Raw genomic sequence first — 21,013 nt, 5'->3', positions numbered from 1 at the left:
ATTCAAACACACCCGTTGATTTACCTATGCAGGGTTAGGGTCAGCCCTTAATGCAATGCAGTTGTATCGATTGGTAAGGTTATGAATCTTGTTTCATACAAATAGAATATACATGTTGTGTTGTGTCTGCATGGAAATACACACACCTGAGGGTAATCATTTCATCTGGCTGGTTTGCCAAGTGTTACTAAGGCAAGTCAATGAAGCTATGTGATTTTGCGAGGCAGCTATTGACTGTGAGGAAGACAGAGGACATAGAAGAGGTTTGACTCTGAGAAATCCAGTAGCACACTGCAGGGGGCCTAAGCCTTATTGACTGCTATTGATTGGGGATAAGCTAGAAAGGATGCATGGGATAGAATACATGAAGCAAAGTGTAACAAGTGTCCTAAAGCTCTGTGCCTGGCTGCATAAACTGCCTTGAGTTTCAAACCCAAGGGTGTCCCTTAAGCAAAATATGACATTAAGCCCAGTGGCTAATTTAGAAGTGTCGCATGAAGCCTTCGAGTTTAGACCAAGGTTTTAATGGTGCACCTCATATACTATTGCTACGCATCACTCACTTTAAAGTCACTTGTCAATCTTAGTGTCAGTTATGGTAAGCTTCTTCAAAAGGGACAAGAACGATAAAACAAAAATAAATCCAAACTGGACAGATAAGAAACATGCAGTTCTTCTCCAAAAATGTGGTATAAATATAATATAATAATTCATTTGTATAATATAATACTAAAACAAACATTTGACGATAGATTGACAGTCAAAATTATAATCTGTAAAACGTTGAATATTACTCATAGTCTCTAGTGGGTTTCCCCTGTCCTGAAGAATGTGTGTTGGTTTCTTCTACAAACAGTGTCCATAAAGTAAGGTTATAGTGGATAATACACAAACCGTTGAGCAAACAGTTTTCCAATGGAACTTGGAATAATGTAATAATGAAAATGGCAAACTACTTCTTAAAAGAGATGCTGCTTTTGAATGATTAGTTTTCCTTTCAGGAACAAACAAAATTCACTTCCATTGTACTTGGGCGGACGGAGAAATCTTGGAAACATATCTGACAACCAAAACAAAACAAAACCAGTTGTACAGACTAAAATCACTATGTGAAAATATATTTGGCTGTCGAGACAACATGTGACAGAAAACATACTGACTTGCCTCTTTCTCTCTTAACAGTATGATAAATAAATGAATATATATGTGGCTATTTATGGTTACCTTTGAATAGAGTGCCGATATTATCTCTAAATTAGCTTTGAATTAATAATGATACGCTGCTGGAATATAGACATTTTCTCTCTTGTCTCTCATGTCCCACTGAGAGCTTTGCCTCACTGATGCACAGGGTTTGGAAGTAAAGGATTATAGTACATGTAACAGGATTATAGTAATCCCAAAAATAACCACTAATCTGTTAGTTAGTGTGGAAACAGCAATCTCTTTGCATATGCTGTCAAAAGCTTGGTGTTAGTTTTTTTCTTTGCAGTTAACAAACGTTTCACACATCTAGAAATGATGGCTGTTATGCGCTTTGGGTAATCACACTGACTCTTAAATGACTCTAAATTAAACAATATTGATTCACTAAGAACATTATGTGGATTACTGTACAGATTAATATGTTAAGTAGGTAATAACTAATGTGTAAAATCCCTTATAATCTTCTCAACATTAATTATTGAACCAATATAGGAAAGCTGTGGTATTAGCTGACCTCTGGTAGATGAGCCACCAAAAGAATGTATTCATAGATGCGCTATTCACTATAAATACTAATTATTCATCCACTGCTGTGCATCCTAGGCCCCCTTGTCACACTGTGAAAGCCTCCCCACGCAAACAATCAAACAGGTCTGAGAAGTGCAGACAAGAAAAACAAAGAAAATAAAAAGAACATAAAAAGAGATGAAGAGATAAGGAGAATAATGGCAACAACAGAAAGGAACACAAAAGCCACAGAGAAGAAAAGTGAGAGTAAAAACGTACCTCAAGCTGTCCTTCCTGTGCACAGTCACATACATCTCGTAGACCCTCCCCTGAGGAACAGCCCCCGCTGGAACCAGCAGACTCACACCTGCAGGAAAGAGGACAGGGAGAGCAGGAAGGAGGGAGGCGGAAATAATCAGTTTCATCCCTGGATTTATACATTTCAACATGCACAACTGAATTATTGAATGTGCAACGCATTATCATTATGATTAATTATTGAATCATCATTTTTAAAGGCAACCTGTGATAAAACGTTCTCCTAAATATATCATCAAGTGAATTGTGGTGGCTTCTGAGAGCTGCTCCCTATCAGCAGGTTACATTATTCATTATATGTGTCTGCACACTGCTTTTAAATCCTACCATAAGTCTACTGAAAGTATTTTTTGTTTTACAAGGTAGCATGAGAACATCTCAAGGTTGATTTGTCTTTTGTTTAAACTTGACTTTGCAGGATTGGTCAACTTTAGTGCAGGAAATGCATTTCATCTTCATTAAATCTACAATACCTATTTACCTATTTTTATTTATGATAAACTTTGATGTCATTCTTACTATGTATAGATGTTTAGATTATGTAATTGTTACTATTTGTGTATATAATCAAACACAAATCAAATTTGCACCCTCTTGCATTGAATCTGTACCACCTCTAAAATTGGCCTTAGGAATCACCGCTGGTTACTGCATCATCATTAGACAGTTACCAGATTCATGTTAAGTGTGTGTAGAAAGTCTACCAGAGTTGGGTACAATGAGGTGTCCTCCCTGGTTGTTGAAGGATCCGTGAGCGGTACAGGAAGGGTCCCGTGTTCGGGCCAAGCTCTGGTTGCGAAGGTTCATGGTGTCGCTGTTATCCAACAGAGACTGAGTTACCTAGGAATAAAAGACAACAGTCTTAATGTCAGAATTAAAGGGCAACACATGCTTTTTCAGTATTGGGAATGACAATCTCCAATAGATAATGGAATGGATAAAGTTATTAAAATAAAACATTACACAGTTACCAAGCAGCAGAGAGGCATTAACCTTAGGAATCGTGCAAACATGCTATTGCAAATTTGTTTTTGATAATGGGGTTATTGAGAAAGTTAATGGTTTGTTCTGTTAGTGTGCTCAGTGAGACTTATAATGAGGTCAGGCATTAATCACAGTTACACACTGCATCCTACAGCATGTAAAAGCAAGATGCACCCATTGTGTGTGGAGGCTGGAAGACCAGGCTTCCATTCTGGGGTCCAGAGAAGTTTCACTAAGCAAGGCCAATCTCTGGTTGTAAAGGTCATTGTAGTTTTATTTTTGTGCCAGCATTGCCAGCATTGGAATAGGAATATGTTAATGCTCTCTATCAAAATAATTTCCATGCATTTGCCTTTTATTTTCATTTTCTCCTGGTACCAATCAAATAAAATGCTAAGCAGACAATGCGTCTAACTACAAGCGCTGTCACAGGGCTGAGCAAAGAGGGCGGATTTAAAGTAAACCTATGAAACCACCTAAGGGTAAGAGGTAATATATCACGTGTTTTGCATTTCCCTTTCCAAATGTCCACTGTGAGTTGTTAAATAAGTACTAAACATTCAGTAGTAATATTCTCAAATTAGCGAGGGAAAGTCAATCGGGTGGTCCAAAAGTACACGATTAACAACACCAATTATAACAGAGAAAATGATCAAATAGAAGTGCCACTGACATGTGAAGCTCAAAGATAGTGAGTTCAGCATTCATACCGCCTCAAGACAGGTGCAGTGATGAAACAGAGCCGTTTCATCTGCATTTGTGACAAGTGATTCTCGTATGCATGCCATGTAGTTGACAGAGCAGAGGGAGGAAACTGGGGCACTGAGCTGCATGTATACTAATGCTGTTTGCTTTTGTATTTATGTGCCTGGGAATACATAGTGTTTCAGAACTCTATGCTTCTGCAGATCAGGAGGAAATATTTAAAAATCCTACTGTTAACTGTGATTATGATTATATTTACTGTTTATTTTTTTTTAACTCATGGTCAATGCCATGTTAACATGCTATTGTAACAAAAAAATCTTACAATATTGAAATCATACAGAATACTTTTAAGTTAAAATCATACAAGACGATGAAGGTTACTGACGTTAGACTGAGGAAGACTCTCATTACATTACCTTAGGAGACAGTCTGGATGTGAAGTCTCCCCCAAGGTCATCCTGTGGTGTGACCAGACCAGAAGAGTTGTACACTTTGATCTTTAGGTTGGGAAGAGGATCCAGCAGAGGGGAGTTGGTCATTGGGATTTTATCCGAGACATCGTGGAGAGCGTACACTGGACCTCGATACATGGCAGCTGCATTTGTCAAGTCAGGAGGAGCCGTCAGTAGATCAGCTGGAGGGATAAAGTGGAGAGAGAGCAAGGGACATGGTGAAGGGAAGGAGAAATTAATGAGAAAGAACCACTTTAATAGCACTGCCAGATTGTTCGGGTAACAGCTGATGGTGGTGTCTGAAGAAGAGACGGAAAGGGTGAAGCTTAAATAAACACATAATAAATGCTCAACAAATAAATAAATGGTTCATTTCCTCTTTAAGTTTTCATCTTACTATATACCTTTAACAGTTTAAACCTCAACACATGGCTGCAGTATCGAACAGATGTAGGGGACTCGTAGATCAGTTAACAGGGATAACAGGAGTAAGATGAGAGCAGACGAGGCTACTGATAAGGTATCAGTGACAGGAATTATACATTACAGTACACAGGGGCATGACCCGGATCAAAGACCGGTCATGGCTGCTGCACAGAGAGCCAGAGAGAGTCCCTTTTAAAGCGTTGCTCAGAGTTCATCTAACAAATATATATATTTAAATCTGTACCTTAATAAAACAAACTCTCTGATTTCAAAATGGAGCTTACTTTACACTGTATAACATTAACAAAGCAAGTGTTAAAAAGTATGAAAAACATTCCATGTTTAAAGCTTTTTAACACGTTGTTACTGCCTGACTTCACCCACACAATCAAGGGAGCTGTCACATTAACCACATTGCTGTCCATTTTCAAAATGCTTACTATGTCATGATTGAAATCGGACTGACAAAACCTCCCGGCACATTTACCACAGAATATGACTAATTAATGAACACTGGCAATTGTTAAGACTGATCTATTTGGGCTCAGTTCATTCACACTTATCCTGTTCTACTCGATGTGTTACACAGATAGTAAAAGGGACTTACATGATATAAAAGGGTATTGATAAGTAAGGCCAAGAGTATGTTGATTTTATAATGCAACTACCTTCTTATACCTTTTTACATTGCTTCATTCTTTTGGCTCCTAACCTTTCTGACTTAAATATAGTAGGTATATATATGAGGTCTTGATGTTTTGCAGAACATTCTCAATAACACACAGTATTTTTAATCAAGAAGCTAAAAACCTTTAGCAGCTAATTCACACTTTAACAACAATGACTTCATTTTAGATTATTTCATCTAAATGTAATCCTTACTTCCTTCTATGTATTTGGAAAGATGCTGCAGCCAAGTGCTACTGATTGTAATAATAACACATTTGGCAATATCAACAAAAGTAAATCCTACATATGGATTTACTATAAAAAGACGAAAGTGAGTATGCTCCGAGCAAACCCCATAACACAACAAGGTCAGTTTTGTTATTCCACCATAACCCTTTTTAGTTTCACACAATTTACTCTAAGGCCAGACAAAACATCTAAAGTGTTCTCCCCTTCTTACTTCCACCAGAAAATCCAACATGTATCTGAGATTTAATTGGAAACAGGACCATAGGAAGGCCAGTTACCTACTGAGAACAATTCCAAAAATGTTCACACCAGAGCCTGAAATCCTGTTGTTCCCCCCACAAGCTCATCTATTCTCATTTTGAAATCCACACACACACATCTGTCACCCATCACTCTTTTTCTCTCTCTATCACAAGGCTGTTTACCCTTAAAGCCAGTGGGTATTCCTGCCAAATCATCCCTGCTGAAATGTAATTAACAGCTAACGGAAAGCCACAGAGTGAGAGAGAGAGCGAGAGACTGAGAAAGAGAGAAATAGTCAGAGGGTAACAGAGCGAGGGTGATGCAGGGACATAATTCTTCATTAATAGTAATCGTAGATGGCCCCTTGACGAAGAGTGACAAGCATCCTAATGCTTTCCTGATAAAATGTCACCCGATTTCTGCTTATTCGAAGGCATTCGCCCTTGTACACACACACATGCACAATTATTTTGTAGCTTGCAGTTTTTTGTATTGCTGACCACATACAGCAACCTATTAAGGTTTCCTATAAAAGGTGTTCAGAGTAGCACCATATTGTTTGCAGATGTCACTCAACTTGATTAACACAAAATCCGTGGCAAATACGTAACCTCTTTTTAAATGGAGAATATCATGTACTAATAAGTAACACTTTAACGCTTGTTTTTTCAGTAACTTTTAAAAAGAATGTTCAGTATATCATTCTAATTTGTGGTTGGGTATTAGTTATGTTTGTTTACATGCCCACTGTCTAATCATTTAACTGTCTAATTTTTGCAAGGAATGAGGACTTATAATACTGTTATGGAAAGAAGTGTATTAGGCCGGTAGACTGATCCCTGATTCATTTACATTTCCTTTCCAATCTTGGCATTTCCAGTAAGCGATTGCATGCATGCACACAGGTGTACAAGTGTGTGCGGCTGTGTGCTTCTTGTTGTTTTATCCATTTCCCAAAGACAGAGAGGTAGAAATTACAACATAGACAGAGGAGAGTGAAAGATGGCTCCACTTTAAGGAGGAAGACAAACAGGGCGGGAGTGTCTGTAGCAGTAGTAGTCACTGTGATGGGAGAGAGACGGAGACACGGCGACGGGGAGACAGAGACACAGAGACGGAGAGAGGAGAATGCTGATAAACAGGAAATGTGATTGACCTGAATGTGCAGATGGGAAAGAAGGAGAGAGACGGAGAAGGAGAATGGCAGAGAGTAACTCCTTGATGGAAGAGAGTGGTCTCTGGTAGAGACAGATATAAATCTAAAGCAGCCAAGATTGACAGCCGGAGGACGAGCAGAGAAACAAAATGATGCTAAAAGCCTCAAAAAGGCATGGAGCAGGTACAGTTATTTTCATAGAGGTCTATCTATCTATACATCTATATGACTATGAATCTATCTATCTATCTATCTATCTATCTATCTATCTATCTATCTACCTTCCAATACGAAATCCATGAGAAAATGACTCTACTTCTCACTTGTTTTATTACCTCAGTAAACATTTTCGTGTCAAGTTTATGATCTTAATTGTGTTTTTTCAAATGTTCTTCAATTCTATTTATTTTGAAAATCAATGCAATTTAGAGTAACTTCTGTTTCTACTTGAGTTTTGTACTACAGTGTTATTTCCAGCGTGAATAAAATGTCCTTTTCTGGAACATTCCTTACCTGATCTGGCTGTTTTGATATTCACAGACTGGAAGCCTCCATTTAGTGCCGAGGTGTCGATGATGTCCGAGTCAAAGTCACGGTGTGTCTTGCGGTAGACGAAGAGTGCCACGATGACAGAGATGACGAGGCACATAATCACTGCGATGACAATGCCCACGTAGAGCGCTACATCATCTGTACTCGGAGCAGCTAGAGGGGACACAAACAAAGAACAGAGATGAAATTACAGACACACAGATAATGTGAAGAATAAAGCCAAATACAATCTTAAGATATATAAATATAGTGCCACTTGTCTACTTAAATGTAGGATATAAACAGCTACATAAATGATATCTCTAGCAGCAGCGCAGCAAATAAAACAAGACAAGATTAAATGCGCTGCAGGCTTCAAATAAACAAGATATGGCTCTCTGTCGTTCTTTATTTGTGTTTTAGAATTTCACATTGACCTCAGACCACCTATCATAGCTGTTAAGGTTATGTTGCATTCAAATAAAACGTTCAATTAGCCCCCCAGCTTGTGTAATATGATCATTTGTCTAGACAGAGGTAGAGAGACACAGAGACCTCTTTCATCGAAATAAAAAACGGTAGCAACTATTAAAACTTAATAAGGCTGTTAATTATTTTACAAGGGTCCTAACATCCTTTTTCAATCTGGCTGAGCTTTTAATCTTGTTTCAGTGAGAACAGCGTTGCAACTGCCATCCGTGATCCATATTTTAGAGCAGAACATTTGAACTGATGGCAAAAGTTATGAGCCGAGCTTAAGGATAAAGTGGAGAGGAAATGATTAAATGATGAGAGGAGACTATTTAAAAGCACAAGCGAGGAATGATGAGGAGGAAATAAGAGGGAATGCCAATAAGTGGAGAGGAATATAGAAAAAAGAGGACTTCCAAGCAGATGTGGCGACAACCAAAAAGGAAAGGGGAGTTAAATAAAGAGAATAACAGAAACATGTAAAAAAGAGAATAAGGAAGTAGGGAAGATGAGAGAGGAATCAAGTAGGGCACAATACAGAGCAGAGAGGAGAGGAGAGGAGAGGAGAGGAGAGGAGAGGAGAGGAGAGGAGAGATGATAACAGCAAGGAAGAGGAACACATTGAAAGTGGAAATGCACTTGAACTTCAAAGCAGACAAACAGAAGAAATCCTACATATTTAACATGAAAGCGCCTGTGAAACTTCTTTTAGTCTTACACTTAGCCCTCCTTGTATAATCACTTCCTCTGTAGCTGGTAGGAAGGGATTTGTCTGCAGCTATTAAGAAGAAGGCATAAAAGTATATGAATGCTCCTTTTAATCTGCCCTTAAAGTCGAGGGGCAGATAACAGGCTTTTAGCTACAAACAGCCTGAGTCATTCGCTTAAGGATTTGCTGTTGTCACATCGGAACGAGTTCAGAAAGCATGAGCTTGATTATGCATGAACGAATCCTTTGATGAGGCACACATACATTCACACTCACATACTGTATGCCTAAGCATGATACACACATTCACTGAAGAGGGGTCACACCTGATGGTGTTAGTTACTCATCTACCACTTGAGGGAGCTATGATCCACTTCCTGTGTCTCTGGGGAGCTGAGCGTGAGGGCAAAGCATTTCCCTCTTAATTAAGTGATGACTGAAATGAACCAAATGTCTAAAGGCCCAGGACATAGAATAACAGCATACACAGAAGGTTTCGAAATCCAAGTGTTTAAAGCTTTTCTGAAACTGAATAAAGTTCAGGTCAAGTAACATTATCTTCTTAGGAAAGAGAAAAATCATATTTAAGTCATATTCGTCTTGTTTACGAGATAAAGCCTATCTTGAAACTTACTGAAGCCAAATGTTAGTTTAAGAATCTATTAAACGCTACATTAATTGTCAAAACATCACTCAGCTATTAAGATCCTTTGTATTGTAGGTTGTTTTTGCTATCATCTTCTCAGTTGTGAGTATTTTCTCCTTTGTCATTATGTTATATGTGTGTTGTCTTATGGTATAGTTAACAGAATATCTTCGTCTGATGGACTGCAACATGGGAATTGTTCGTACATAAGTACACGGAAATTGTGATGGCTATTTTTTTTATGAACAGAACAGCAAATGTATTAATCAACAAGAATCGTTGTTTCCAGTTCTAAACATAACGTTTGTAACATCAGTTTAACTTTAAATGTGGAAAAAGATGCTTAACAATGTGTCACATAAACCAGATTGCGTTTGGGGAAATAACACATTGTAATACTTCATGTTTACAGCTCCAGAGTTTGTACTGTTTCCACCAAGATTCCTGCCAAATGCCTGTTCATGAAATTTAACTCAATTTAAGAGCACAACCTTTAAATCTTGAAACGTTTAACCCCTATGGATTTTTCTCTTATGCAGGTTCCTTTTGAGGTTAACACATTGATGTAAAAATGCTCAAAAGACTCTGCTGCATTAAGTTACCCTGTTCTCAAGGTCCTTACACTTGCCAAAGGGGAATATCATTGGGTAATCCTCTTAAGAACCAACTCCCTGATCTTAATTATGATCACCATCATTCTCATCTATTTAGGGAATCTTTATCCTGTTTCTACTTTAACTTGAAGGTCTACAACTTCAGAAGACATTAGGTGCCAGGCAGCCATAAAATCACTTCCAAACTATTTTTCTACAGAGTGTTGTGGGACACTTAACTAGGCTATGGCTTGCTGTGTTTTTGATGTAGGTGTGTTTGTGTGCTAAGTGTAACATGTTTTATACCAGCGGGCTTAAAAATCTTTCTTCCCTGTCTGTCGGTTAACATCCCATCACTCACAGATTTTATTCTCACTCCATAACTCACACCTCTCTCTCCGACTCCCTGCGTCTCTGTCTCCATCTGTTTGATTTGTAGATGAATCAAACAACACGTCCCATTAAAGCTTCTACCTGCATGACTAACCTACATATAACTGCACAATACCAAATGTTTTATTTTTTTATTTTCCCTATTTTCTTGGTGTTTTTCTGTCCTACATTTCCTTTATTTCATTCACCTTATACGTAAATGTCACATGTTGTCTAGACTTTGGCAAACTAAGCAAAATCATTGCCAAATCGTGATAGCAACAACACTATAACATGTCTATTTGCAATAAATGATGTATGCAAAAAGTAAAGAACAGCCCCAATGTTTAAGACATTATTGAACCAATCATTTATGTGTAATCCAGTGCCTATGTACAGGGGTGCACACAACTTTCTCAGTGAGGTACTCAGATGAGTACCTGGAGTCAGTGTTTGGTACTCCAACTTCTGTGGAGTACAGCGCTTCGCGATTGTCAACCGGGGGGGTGGTAGTGGAGTGCAGAGCTTCGTGACCGCGGAGCGTGTGACCGTTGTGATCAGCTGTTTTAGCGCAGGGCTGCTGTACAGACCGACGTTAACAGCAGCCCTGTCTGTGCACACGGAGACCGACTCTGTCGTCCGGTGATCTAACCGCCTTCTGGAAAAGCTTCACAAGTACGTCGGTACGCAAATGCGCTTTGTGACACAAGTGACGGTACGCATTTCAGATTGTTGCCGCGCATGCGTACCTGCGTACCAGTTATGTGCACCCCTGCCTATGTAACTGATAACTGGACTAAAATGAGGTTTGACGGAAATCAATGGAAACACAAATTAATTGATATGGTGTGTGAATACACCATTGAAAGACTTTTGCTGCATTAACCTGTAATACAATTTCCTGAATGGATTGACCTTACATTTGAGCTTGAACATAACAAAATCCTCTTTTGTTCTCTGAATGCTCAAAGAAATGTTTCGAATTTAAATGAAAAAAACTCAATTCATCTCTGTGCTCTGTATGCACTACTTCTTTGGTCTTTCCTTTTATTGAGCCTCTATATGAAAACACCAATGCACTGCTTTAGCTCTGATGATAATTTATAGTCTGATAGCCTTACATAAAAGACTAATCTGAAAAGGAGACTGAACGTGGGTGTGCACTTTTGACCACACCTGGATGAAGGAATTATGTGTTTGGACCTCTGTGTTTATCTAAGCATAGTACAGGGCTCTGCTCCGTGAAGCCCGGGTGACAAAACCTGCAGTGATAGAAAGAGGAAAGAACACATATCTGACTAGGTACCAATAGGTACACACCTATGTTCATTTTCATGGGCACTCATGCGAGATCTGACACTCACACTGATTGTGCAGGCAGTCATGAACACATCCATAATAACTTTTATCCTCAAGTCAACAATCTGCTGTGTTTCTCCTGACAAGCAGGTCAAGTCCGAAAGCTTGGCTTAATTGGATTTAGATTAAAACTAGTGGAGCAACTGAATAAGCGATATGTCTGTGAAAGGTCTGACAGTTCTCTATAGGAGGGAGACTGTTGTGTTCTAAAGGTCAGGATACCCACAAACAGTAATACTGTTCACATGTGAAAAAGGGCAGGGAAAAATAAACTTGTGAAGGACGCTTAAAATTATCATATTGATCCATCAGTCAACTTTAAATAAGTTGCAGACAACTGTCTGTCATGGAGGCATTTGTGTGTGAGTATGTGTATGTATGAGAGCCTGCCCTTTGAAGAACATCCTTAATCCCATAGGCAACAGTCTAGCATCGTTTCTACAACAGATCAGAGGCCTGTACTACGAAGCTGGTTCAACCTAACCTGGATATGTTTGAGTTAGCCGGTTGGCCTAATCCAAAACATACGCGCTCTCGCTAAGCGGTCCTAAGACGCTGGTTATCAAGTGGATCGCTCAAGCCAGCCGTGCCCTAGTATCTAGTTAGGTGCGCGTTCACATGAAAGGGGTGGTATTTGGAGCATTCGACCAATCACAAACATGGACAAGCGCACTGACAGTGCAGCGTCATACTTCCTGAATGAAAAGTGAACTTTAATATTAGTCAAATATGAAGAAGTTAAACTTTAAACATCCATGACTTAAACACTTTATCCAGGATAAAAGCCACATAGCTGCACCTGCAAGGTGAATACAGCTGGTAAAAGAAAAAGCGTTTGAATGCGTACATTAACAGGTTTATGATATCACTGCCCCGTCCAAGACACGAGTGGATCTGACTTTAATTACATTTGACTCGAGTGTTTCGTCAACTTAATGTGTTGCTTAAAATAATACTTCTGCATACAGTATGTGACACTGTGAGTGTTGCACGGCCAGATACGGCTCAAGAAGCTGACTCAGATAAGGAAATATATGATACATTATGATGTGATATGATATGAATGATAATGGGACACATCGACGTCTGCACTCACAGTGCCGCGGACTGTAGGCTACGTAATGTTACTTTGATCCGGTTACTTATGTTGTGGCAGATATTTAATTAAGCTTTCTTAACATAATAGTATAATAATAGTATAATAGTTATAGGCTAATAGTCAGATTGCTCTGAAGATGGGAGGTGATATTCTATTCATTTTCACGTTCACACAGTCGGTGATTTTGGCCGGCCGTCTTTCCTGCAACGGCAGTTTAAACTGTATTTCCTCCGCACACTGAGCTCTGATTGGTGCTTTCACTGAGTTGATCTCTTATCCTGGAACCTATCCTGCTCCGGAGCAGGTTAGCCGCTCAGCATAAGTTACCATGGAGATCTAGCCTGCTAAAAAGAGAACCAGCGTCGTAGGATCGGAAAGCCCGAGTTTTCCCTGAAGTAAGCGAAAATCCGGCTTCGTAGTACAGGCCTCTGGTGAGATGCAATGCTGACAGTCTCTCTTTTTCTCTTGCTCGATGTGTGTCAGAGTCATTTTCAGAATCATTTGAAAACCAACCATCTTTCCTTTGTTTTCCATGGAAATAAGTCATTACAATTCTTTATAGTTTTGGATGACCGTGTTACCTTACAAAAGCAATATTCAGCAGTTTGTTCGTGTTCAGTGTTCAAAGTTAAATGGTCTTTGGTTGCAAAACCAACATTATTTTGCCAGTGTTCACTGTGTGTACATGCCAAATTCAGTTTGTTTTGGAGTAGCGTATGTGTGTGTATTTGTGCACAAACTGATGATGTGCCTCTCTGTGTCCAATAATAATAGTCATTGTAATTGGCAATACTTGACCTAAAATTAGTCACATAAAGTTGATAACTGCATGTTTGTGCCAAAGTGTTAGAGAGTAATAAACAATTGGGGCGGTGAAAATTCTGAGAATTGTACACACACACACTCTCTCTCTCACAGCCAGTTGATTACACACACGGGCTAGTGGAACAGAAGCCTCGGCTCAACCTCAGTCGGCATGGATCGCTGTCTATCGATTGGCTGAGCTTTTTTGTCATTCTCAGAGTCTGTCCAATCTGCCATGGAGAGGATTTAAAGAAGGGGGAAACAAGGATAACTCAGCTCAGCTCATCTCTATCTTCTCTGTGATCTGCATCCAAACCAGAGCTGTGGACAATCACTACTTGAAACTCATTCAACTGCCTTTTTGATCTTGCTTGGCACAAACATGCAAACACAACCCATACTGCACTCCTGGCTCACACATACGCTCCAAGTAACTGGCACGGATGAATGGAAGAGAGACCGTCAGATAGAGAAAATAAGCAGCCATTTGGAAATGTGTCTATCCATGTTCTGCAGTGGGGATGAATAAACTTTGTTGGTGCCAAGAAATAAAATAGTGAGTCACTTAAGAGTAACTAAAGCCTGAGGGAACAAATCTATACAGGTATATACAAAGTCATATGAATGCAAGCACGATGTAACAAACCTGCAATACAGTTCAAATGCAACTTTTTACTGAAGAAAAACTTTGAATGCAATTTGTATTATCACCTATTTCAGCGTCACTGGGAAAAACACTGGAAAAAAGCTGTGTCCCTCCGCACAAATCTACAGCTCAGCCACTTCCTGCCCTTCTCTTTGCCTCAAGCTTATTTGTATGTCACTTCACAATCTTAAAAAGAGACACGTAAGGAAACAAATTAGGGTGCAAATGTAAAACAAAGCTTTTAGCGTAAAGGTTTTCAGTTTTGGTAAACCACAGCCCTGTTCTTGGTGAACGCAAACTGATCGACAGACTTTGTACTGATCAAAGTACGTTTAAGACGGTCCGTTTTGTCTCAAAATCAAGAACAATTACTCAGAAGAATATGGGCATTGTCTTCATAATCCTGTTGTTGTGATTGCATTCCCAAATAGAGAAAACTGGCTGCCATGTTTAAGAAACATAAACTCAGCAGCTGTTTATCATTATCAAGTCACTGGTATTGACCAAATACTCTATGGCCTTCCTGCAGATAGATTATAGATATTGTTCTGGTCATGGAGCCGTAGAAATATATCATATTACGCCCTTTGGGTAGCAGCTGTGGATGCAGAATCTGATTGAGCTAACAGCTATTGGAAGTCAAACTAGATATGGAGATGGTCAGTTAAATTACATTTGTAACCTGACTCCAACATGGACATGTGAACTCCGAAATATAATTTGAATTATACATTAAACATTACATTTACATCTGTAGTCCTACTCCAACTCGATGAGCAGTGATTCTCAAAGCCACTCACGCAACCTCCCAATGCAAATGCATTGAATGTATTTTTCAATACTAACCAGAGTGACAATTTGTTAAATGAGCAATGACTGCCTCTATATCTCATTTCTGGTTCTCACTGTGTCTGTATCTCACAACACACACCCGGGCGATGAAACAGCTTGAGCAGATCCTAAACGAGAGTCATTAGAACACATCACAGACGCTCATAGATTGCTTTGAAGATAAAACGAGAGCACCTGCAATGAGAGAGGTAAAAAGCGCCGTAATAATAAAGGGCAGAGATCCTTTCCCTCTTGCATCCTTCAATTATTTTCTGTTTGTCGTAAATCTCTCTCATTATGGCACTTTGAGGAATCAACAGTAACAGTGAAAGAGATGAAATAGAGGAGTAAAGGAGTAAGTACAGATGAATATATTTCTTATACCTTATTATTTATACCTCCCACATAAGTATTACTCTTGCCAGGTGATCTTTTGACAACCTGTAATGTTTTTTCTACTACAGATGATGCATTAGTAAAGGTCTGGTTTGACATATAAACCATTCATTTGGATGATACTTCAAAGAGATGGGTCAAATCAGTGTAACTAAGACTAATTTTCACTCAGTTCAGTGTCCATAGCTGCAGCACTCTCCATTGAGTTCTCAGCGAGCCAAAATGCTTGTAAACACAAAGCAAGTGTTCAGAACTAAGGCAAATTGCCTACTTTGGCAATGATCCAACACTGGCTGGCTAGGCTCCAAAATGACCACAGCTGCAACAAACTCACAAATTGTGAATCAAGGGAACTGGTGCTAAATCGATTCAGTGCTATCAGACAGGAAGAAAGAACGAATCAGGTTAATTAAAGGAATCTGTCACCACCATGGTGCATTCACTTTAAGACACAACCCTGGGATCCCACACTTCATTTTAAATGATGGAAGAGTGTATATGGAGACCTCGTTTGTTTGATCGGCACAGCAAAGACATTACACATAAAGGGAATACATCATCACACTAGAAAAAAGCTCTCATCAAGTAACTCTAAATGACATGTAACAATAAAAGCACACACAATGAGCCTAACATATAAAAAAGAAATACACTAAGATGAGAAAGACAAAAGGAAAAGGGATGATGATAAATCATAAAACATCAACTTACATGGGACTCCCATATCACTCTTTGCTTTGGTCTCAGTGGACAGCTGAAACAATGAACCTTGGGATGAGAAAAGAAGAGGATGGTGGAATGGATGGAGGAAGGGAGAGGAACACAATGATCAAAATCAAACCAATATTTCAAATAAAATGGGACAAACATGGCAGGACATAGACACACAAATGCATGCTCAAGTTATTTGTTGTGCCTTCCTTAATTTTCTGTTCTCATACATTACAGAAAATGTAGTCGTTTTAGTCGATACTAAAAATACTCCTCTTAAAGGACAAGGATACACTAAGAAACTCTAGTGTCTGTAAGTCGGTTACTGCTGTGTCATGCTGAGTGGTCCACTTAGTCAGACTGAAGGTATATGACACAGATGAACTGCTGATGTACTGATGTATAATTGAAGTGCTGGTGTATAATTGATAAAGGCAAGAACAGCAACATGGCGCACTTAAAAGCTTCTTGCCAGACCAGCTGGATGTGCAAGACACAATGATCAAGGACAAGAAAAACAGACGAGGTTAATCGGGGTGATTTGAAAAATGTATACAAACAGTAACACTCTCGCTCTGTTGACAGGTAGAATATGCCGTTTCTTTTTAAGAAATGCTGGTGCAAGAATTTAACGGTTAATGTATTTGTCAGCATATATCATTCAAAGTGTTTATTGGCTTTCTAATCATTTTTGAGTATGGTTCTATTAAATTCCCGTGTTAAATAACTAAGCAGATGACTGTATCTAACAAATGTCACGCTGATTAATGTCAGAATTAGTGATGACAGTAGGAGCAACATGCCATGACAGAAACGTATCATGTTCCAATTATAGCACGATTGTTCAAACAAATATGAAAACATGATGGCAGGAAAATGAAGCGTACATTGTTTGGTAAGAGCCAACACAACGGGAAGACACTAGAGATGAGAATAACAAATTAAAGAAAAGGAGAAGAAAACAGCTAAGAAGCAGAGCAGGAATAAAAACAACAATGTGGAGGGATTAGAAGGAACAAAAGTGGGAAGAATGGCGCTTTCAATAAGGAGACGGCTCAAATGATGATCTGCAATACCTGCAGACACGGCTGATGGCTTTGTGTAATACAACAAGAACACAAATCAATGTTCTCTCCTAAAACTAAACTTACATAACAACCACTCTCTCTAGTGATTACTGGTGGTTTTAGAGACCACACAGAAGATGTCATGTGCAGTAGAGGTACTGTTATGTAGCACACACATTCATACTAACGTGTATACAGTACACACACACTCACACACAGAGTAGGTAGTGAGTGAAATGTCACGCTGTCAAGGATGACGCAGTGGAGCTCTGACTGAATCTGTTCCAAGAATCCTGATCCTTGTGTCAGAAAAATGTCAACAGGCCAATATATATAAAACAACACAAGCTACTCTCAGAAGAAAGAACACACACAAAGACTCACACTGATAAACACAAAAAGAGACACTCCACGCAGGGCAGAAGTGAGGTCAAATGGATTTCTACGTCTCAAGATTTAACAGGAAAACTTTAGAAAAAGGGCAGCAGGAGATGGGGGAAGAGATGAATAGAAAGGCGGTGTTGGTGGAAAGAGAATAAGAAAGCGAGAAAGAGGATAAGAGTAGTGAGGAGTGCTTTTAGAGCACAAAGTCAATTACAGTGCACTTTCTGGAAATGATCTCCTCTGAATGAACTGATAATGTCAATTTAGAGCATTGACATTATCAGTTTAATCACAACCGTGAAACTCTAGATAGCTACTGTACTACTTTTAAAACCAGCAATTCAATTGAGTCTAAAGATGTTATACTGTACATGCAATAGAGATATCCAACTTAAACAATGCTCAAACTGAATTGTAGTTCATATCAGGAGTTGTGCCAACAGCAGCAACCTCTCTGTCCGTGTAAAGATTACATTTTAAAAATATCTATCATTCAAAAACCAATAAGAAGAAAGGTACAAGACTCACTTCGAGCCTTTTAAAATATACTCTTCCTATAAAATGTTGCGCATGCAGAAAACCCTTCTGACACACGCACGCACCGACACACACACACTTACACTTCATGGATTCCTGTAAATGCTACAGGAAACAGTTGAAACATTAGTGCCGACATAAAACCACGTCTGTGGAGTCATTTCAAAGACAGAAAATCAATCATGGGAAATGAGCCTAAATCTATACCTCTCTAGGTTTTATCCCAGATTCTGTGGCCATACCTCACCGGCCTCAGGGAATCGTTAGGATGGAGGAGACACACTATATAACACACTTCTTAGGAGTGGGCAGGGCTCTGCATATACAGTAACTTCTGTCAATAATGTGCCTACAGGCAAAGCTTTTTGAAGGATGATATAATAATATTCCATTGCTCATGACATAGACCATCAATTTAATCATCACAACCACTGCCCTCAGGCTGCAGAGAGAGGTCCCTCACACAGGTAACAGCCCACTTGAAGTCTTTATGCTCAAGGATAAAGTATATTTACCTCCTGAACAGAACTCCTGATTGGGTGCTTGGGACTTGTTTAATTGTATTTGACCAGGAATGCCTAGTAAAGATTACAATTCTATTTTTTGAGAGTGCCCAAACCACAATATGGCAGCTATATGAGTTAAGGTCAGATAAAGCTCTCTATGATACACATGGAAAAGGTATATTTGAGAACCATAAGCTTACAGATAAGATATTTGGGTTAATACCTAAGATAATAAAGAAACAACACACTTATATCTCGATAACTCAGAAGTATATCTTGGAGACAGACTTTGGACCCAATTTACACTATAAGTCCCGGATCAAAGGGACATAACTTTTCACAGTTTGCCTGAATGTACTTGCCATATTGGAACAAACTGATTTCAATATCGACAGACAATCCAGGAAAAAGAAAGAAAAAAAATACAATAGACATAAATATGGTGGCGCTTAACCAAAGAATGCTGATGAATAGGAATGTGAGATTGCCTCAGCCAATGGGAAGTGATAGATTACTATATAACAAACTTTTCTAGGCAGGAGACATATTTTTCTAAATATTCAGGTCACGTCATATATGACTTAAAATCCTTATAGTATTGCTTTGTTATAAAAAAATCTTAAAACAAATGCATAGATGATCAGATGGAACAAGCATTCTTGGTTATGAAAAAAATCGTTAAATGGTTGATGTGTGAAAAGAAAAAACAATGGAAATGTATGGCATGATTAAAAGCAGAAGTTGGTACAGCATGTGTACTTTCAAAATTGACTATTTTTCTGGGCTGACCTCTTTTCTGCACTCTGAAAGGCAGATGCTTGTCTGCCAATTACTCCGAGCAAAGGTAGTACAAGCACTGTTCCTGAAAGTAACAAATGAAATTGCCTCGGAAAAACTGCTTCTGTATTTGTGCCATTATAAATTCGATCACTACCTTTCGGCTTCATTTAATCTCGATGTTCTCATCAATTCTCCGGCTATTACTAATCAGCTGATTGTGGGCTTCTACTTTTCAGGTAACCAACCACATTTTGCCATGTTCTACAGCCAGCTGTCATTTCAGGCGACATTGTTCCTGCCCTCCTCCACACCATTCACTTCCAGTCTTCATTTCCAGGGCCCAGGTTCACCTTATCAGAAGTCCACTCGTCATCAAATCCAGATCTTCATCATTCTCTTTGTATCATCCCCATTATCAGTGTCTAGACCCCATTGGACGACTTCACAACCCCTCAAAATATCTGATATCATGATTAGCTTAGTCGCCAAAGACTATTCACATTCCTCCACATCTTGTGCACATGTCAATACATGTTTGTTTTTTCAAAAAAAATAAGTCTCTCGCTATTCAAATACTAAATAACAGAATGTAACATTAAATTCATTTTTAAAAAACTGAAAGGTTGTCTCAATGTATAAAGTGCTACTGAGTTCTTGGCTGGTTGTACAATGATATTATATTTCATATTTCATACACACAAAACACTTGATCAAGTTTTTTATAAATGCACAGTTTTATTGAACTACCAATGCTACACACAGCTAAACTATTAAACAGGAAAATAAAGGAATACATGATTAATAGATGAATAAATGATGAATAAATGATGATAAAAGGATGAATAAATGTGTACAATGAATACAATGATGAGCAATTACTTATGACACAGGACCACCGTATAGACCAGTTAAAACCAGCAAGTGACCATGGAATAAACAGGGTACCACTAAGCAGGAGTTCATGGGTATTGCTGGATTTGTGGAAGACTAGAATTCAACTGATCTTGTTTTATAGTCTGCTAGCCAGGGGTCCAGTATCACTGGCTTAAACATTGCTTTACATAATTCATATGAAATAATCATCGCATATCTAATTATTTCATATTGTAAAGTATGCAAAGCAAGTGAACGGATGAACTTAAATCATTTCATGTGTTCTTTTGGAATGTAAATGAGAGGGGATGAGACAGGACTGTGTGTGTGTGTGTGTGTGTGTGTGTGTGTGGTGTGTGTGTGTGTGTGTGTGTGGTGTGTGTGTGTGGTGTGTGTGGGTGTGTGTGTGTGTGTGTGTGTGTGGTGTGTGTGTGTGTGTTGTGGTGTATGTGTGTGTGCGTGATGTGTTGTGTGTGTGTGTATGTGTGTGTGTGTGTGTGTGTGTGTGTAGGTGTGTGTGTGTGTGTGTGTGTGTGTGTGTGTGTGTGTGTGTGTGTGTGTGTGTGTATGTGTGTGTGTGTGTGTGTGTGTGGTGTGTGTGAAGTGATGATCAGAAACTTGGTCCTCAATGCACATGGAAACCAGCATGTGTGTGTGTGTGTGTGTGTGTGTGTGTGTGGGCGTGGGTGTGTGTGTGTGTGGGCGTGGGTGTGTGTGTGTGTGTGTGTGTGTGTGTGTGTGAAGTGATGATCAGAAACTTGGTCCTCAATGCACATGGAA

At 39.0% G+C, this 21,013-nt stretch overlaps 1 protein-coding gene across 2 annotated transcripts in view; it reads right to left on the bottom strand.

The window, feature by feature from the left end:
* Positions 1-21,013, bottom strand: part of LOC117473045 (netrin receptor UNC5C-like) — a 175,250-nt gene that overhangs the window by 16,309 nt on the left and 137,928 nt on the right. The window contains exons 8-12 of one of the 2 annotated variants that reach the window (XM_034118516.1): positions 16,087-16,143; positions 7,432-7,623; positions 4,140-4,357; positions 2,736-2,871; positions 1,993-2,080 (exon numbers count right to left, since the gene is read on the bottom strand). In XM_034118516.1, the coding sequence (XP_033974407.1) occupies positions 1,993-2,080; positions 2,736-2,871; positions 4,140-4,357; positions 7,432-7,623; positions 16,087-16,143 (691 nt within the window). The remainder of the gene's footprint in view (positions 1-1,992; positions 2,081-2,735; positions 2,872-4,139; positions 4,358-7,431; positions 7,624-16,086; positions 16,144-21,013) is intronic. The other variant, XM_034118517.1, reaches the window with a different exon arrangement.

This window comes from Trematomus bernacchii, unplaced genomic scaffold (assembly GCF_902827165.1).
Source record: "Trematomus bernacchii unplaced genomic scaffold, fTreBer1.1, whole genome shotgun sequence".
In the NCBI taxonomy this organism is placed as follows: Eukaryota; Metazoa; Chordata; class Actinopteri; order Perciformes; family Nototheniidae; genus Trematomus; species Trematomus bernacchii.
This window is presented reverse-complemented; position numbering and strand designations above follow the sequence as displayed.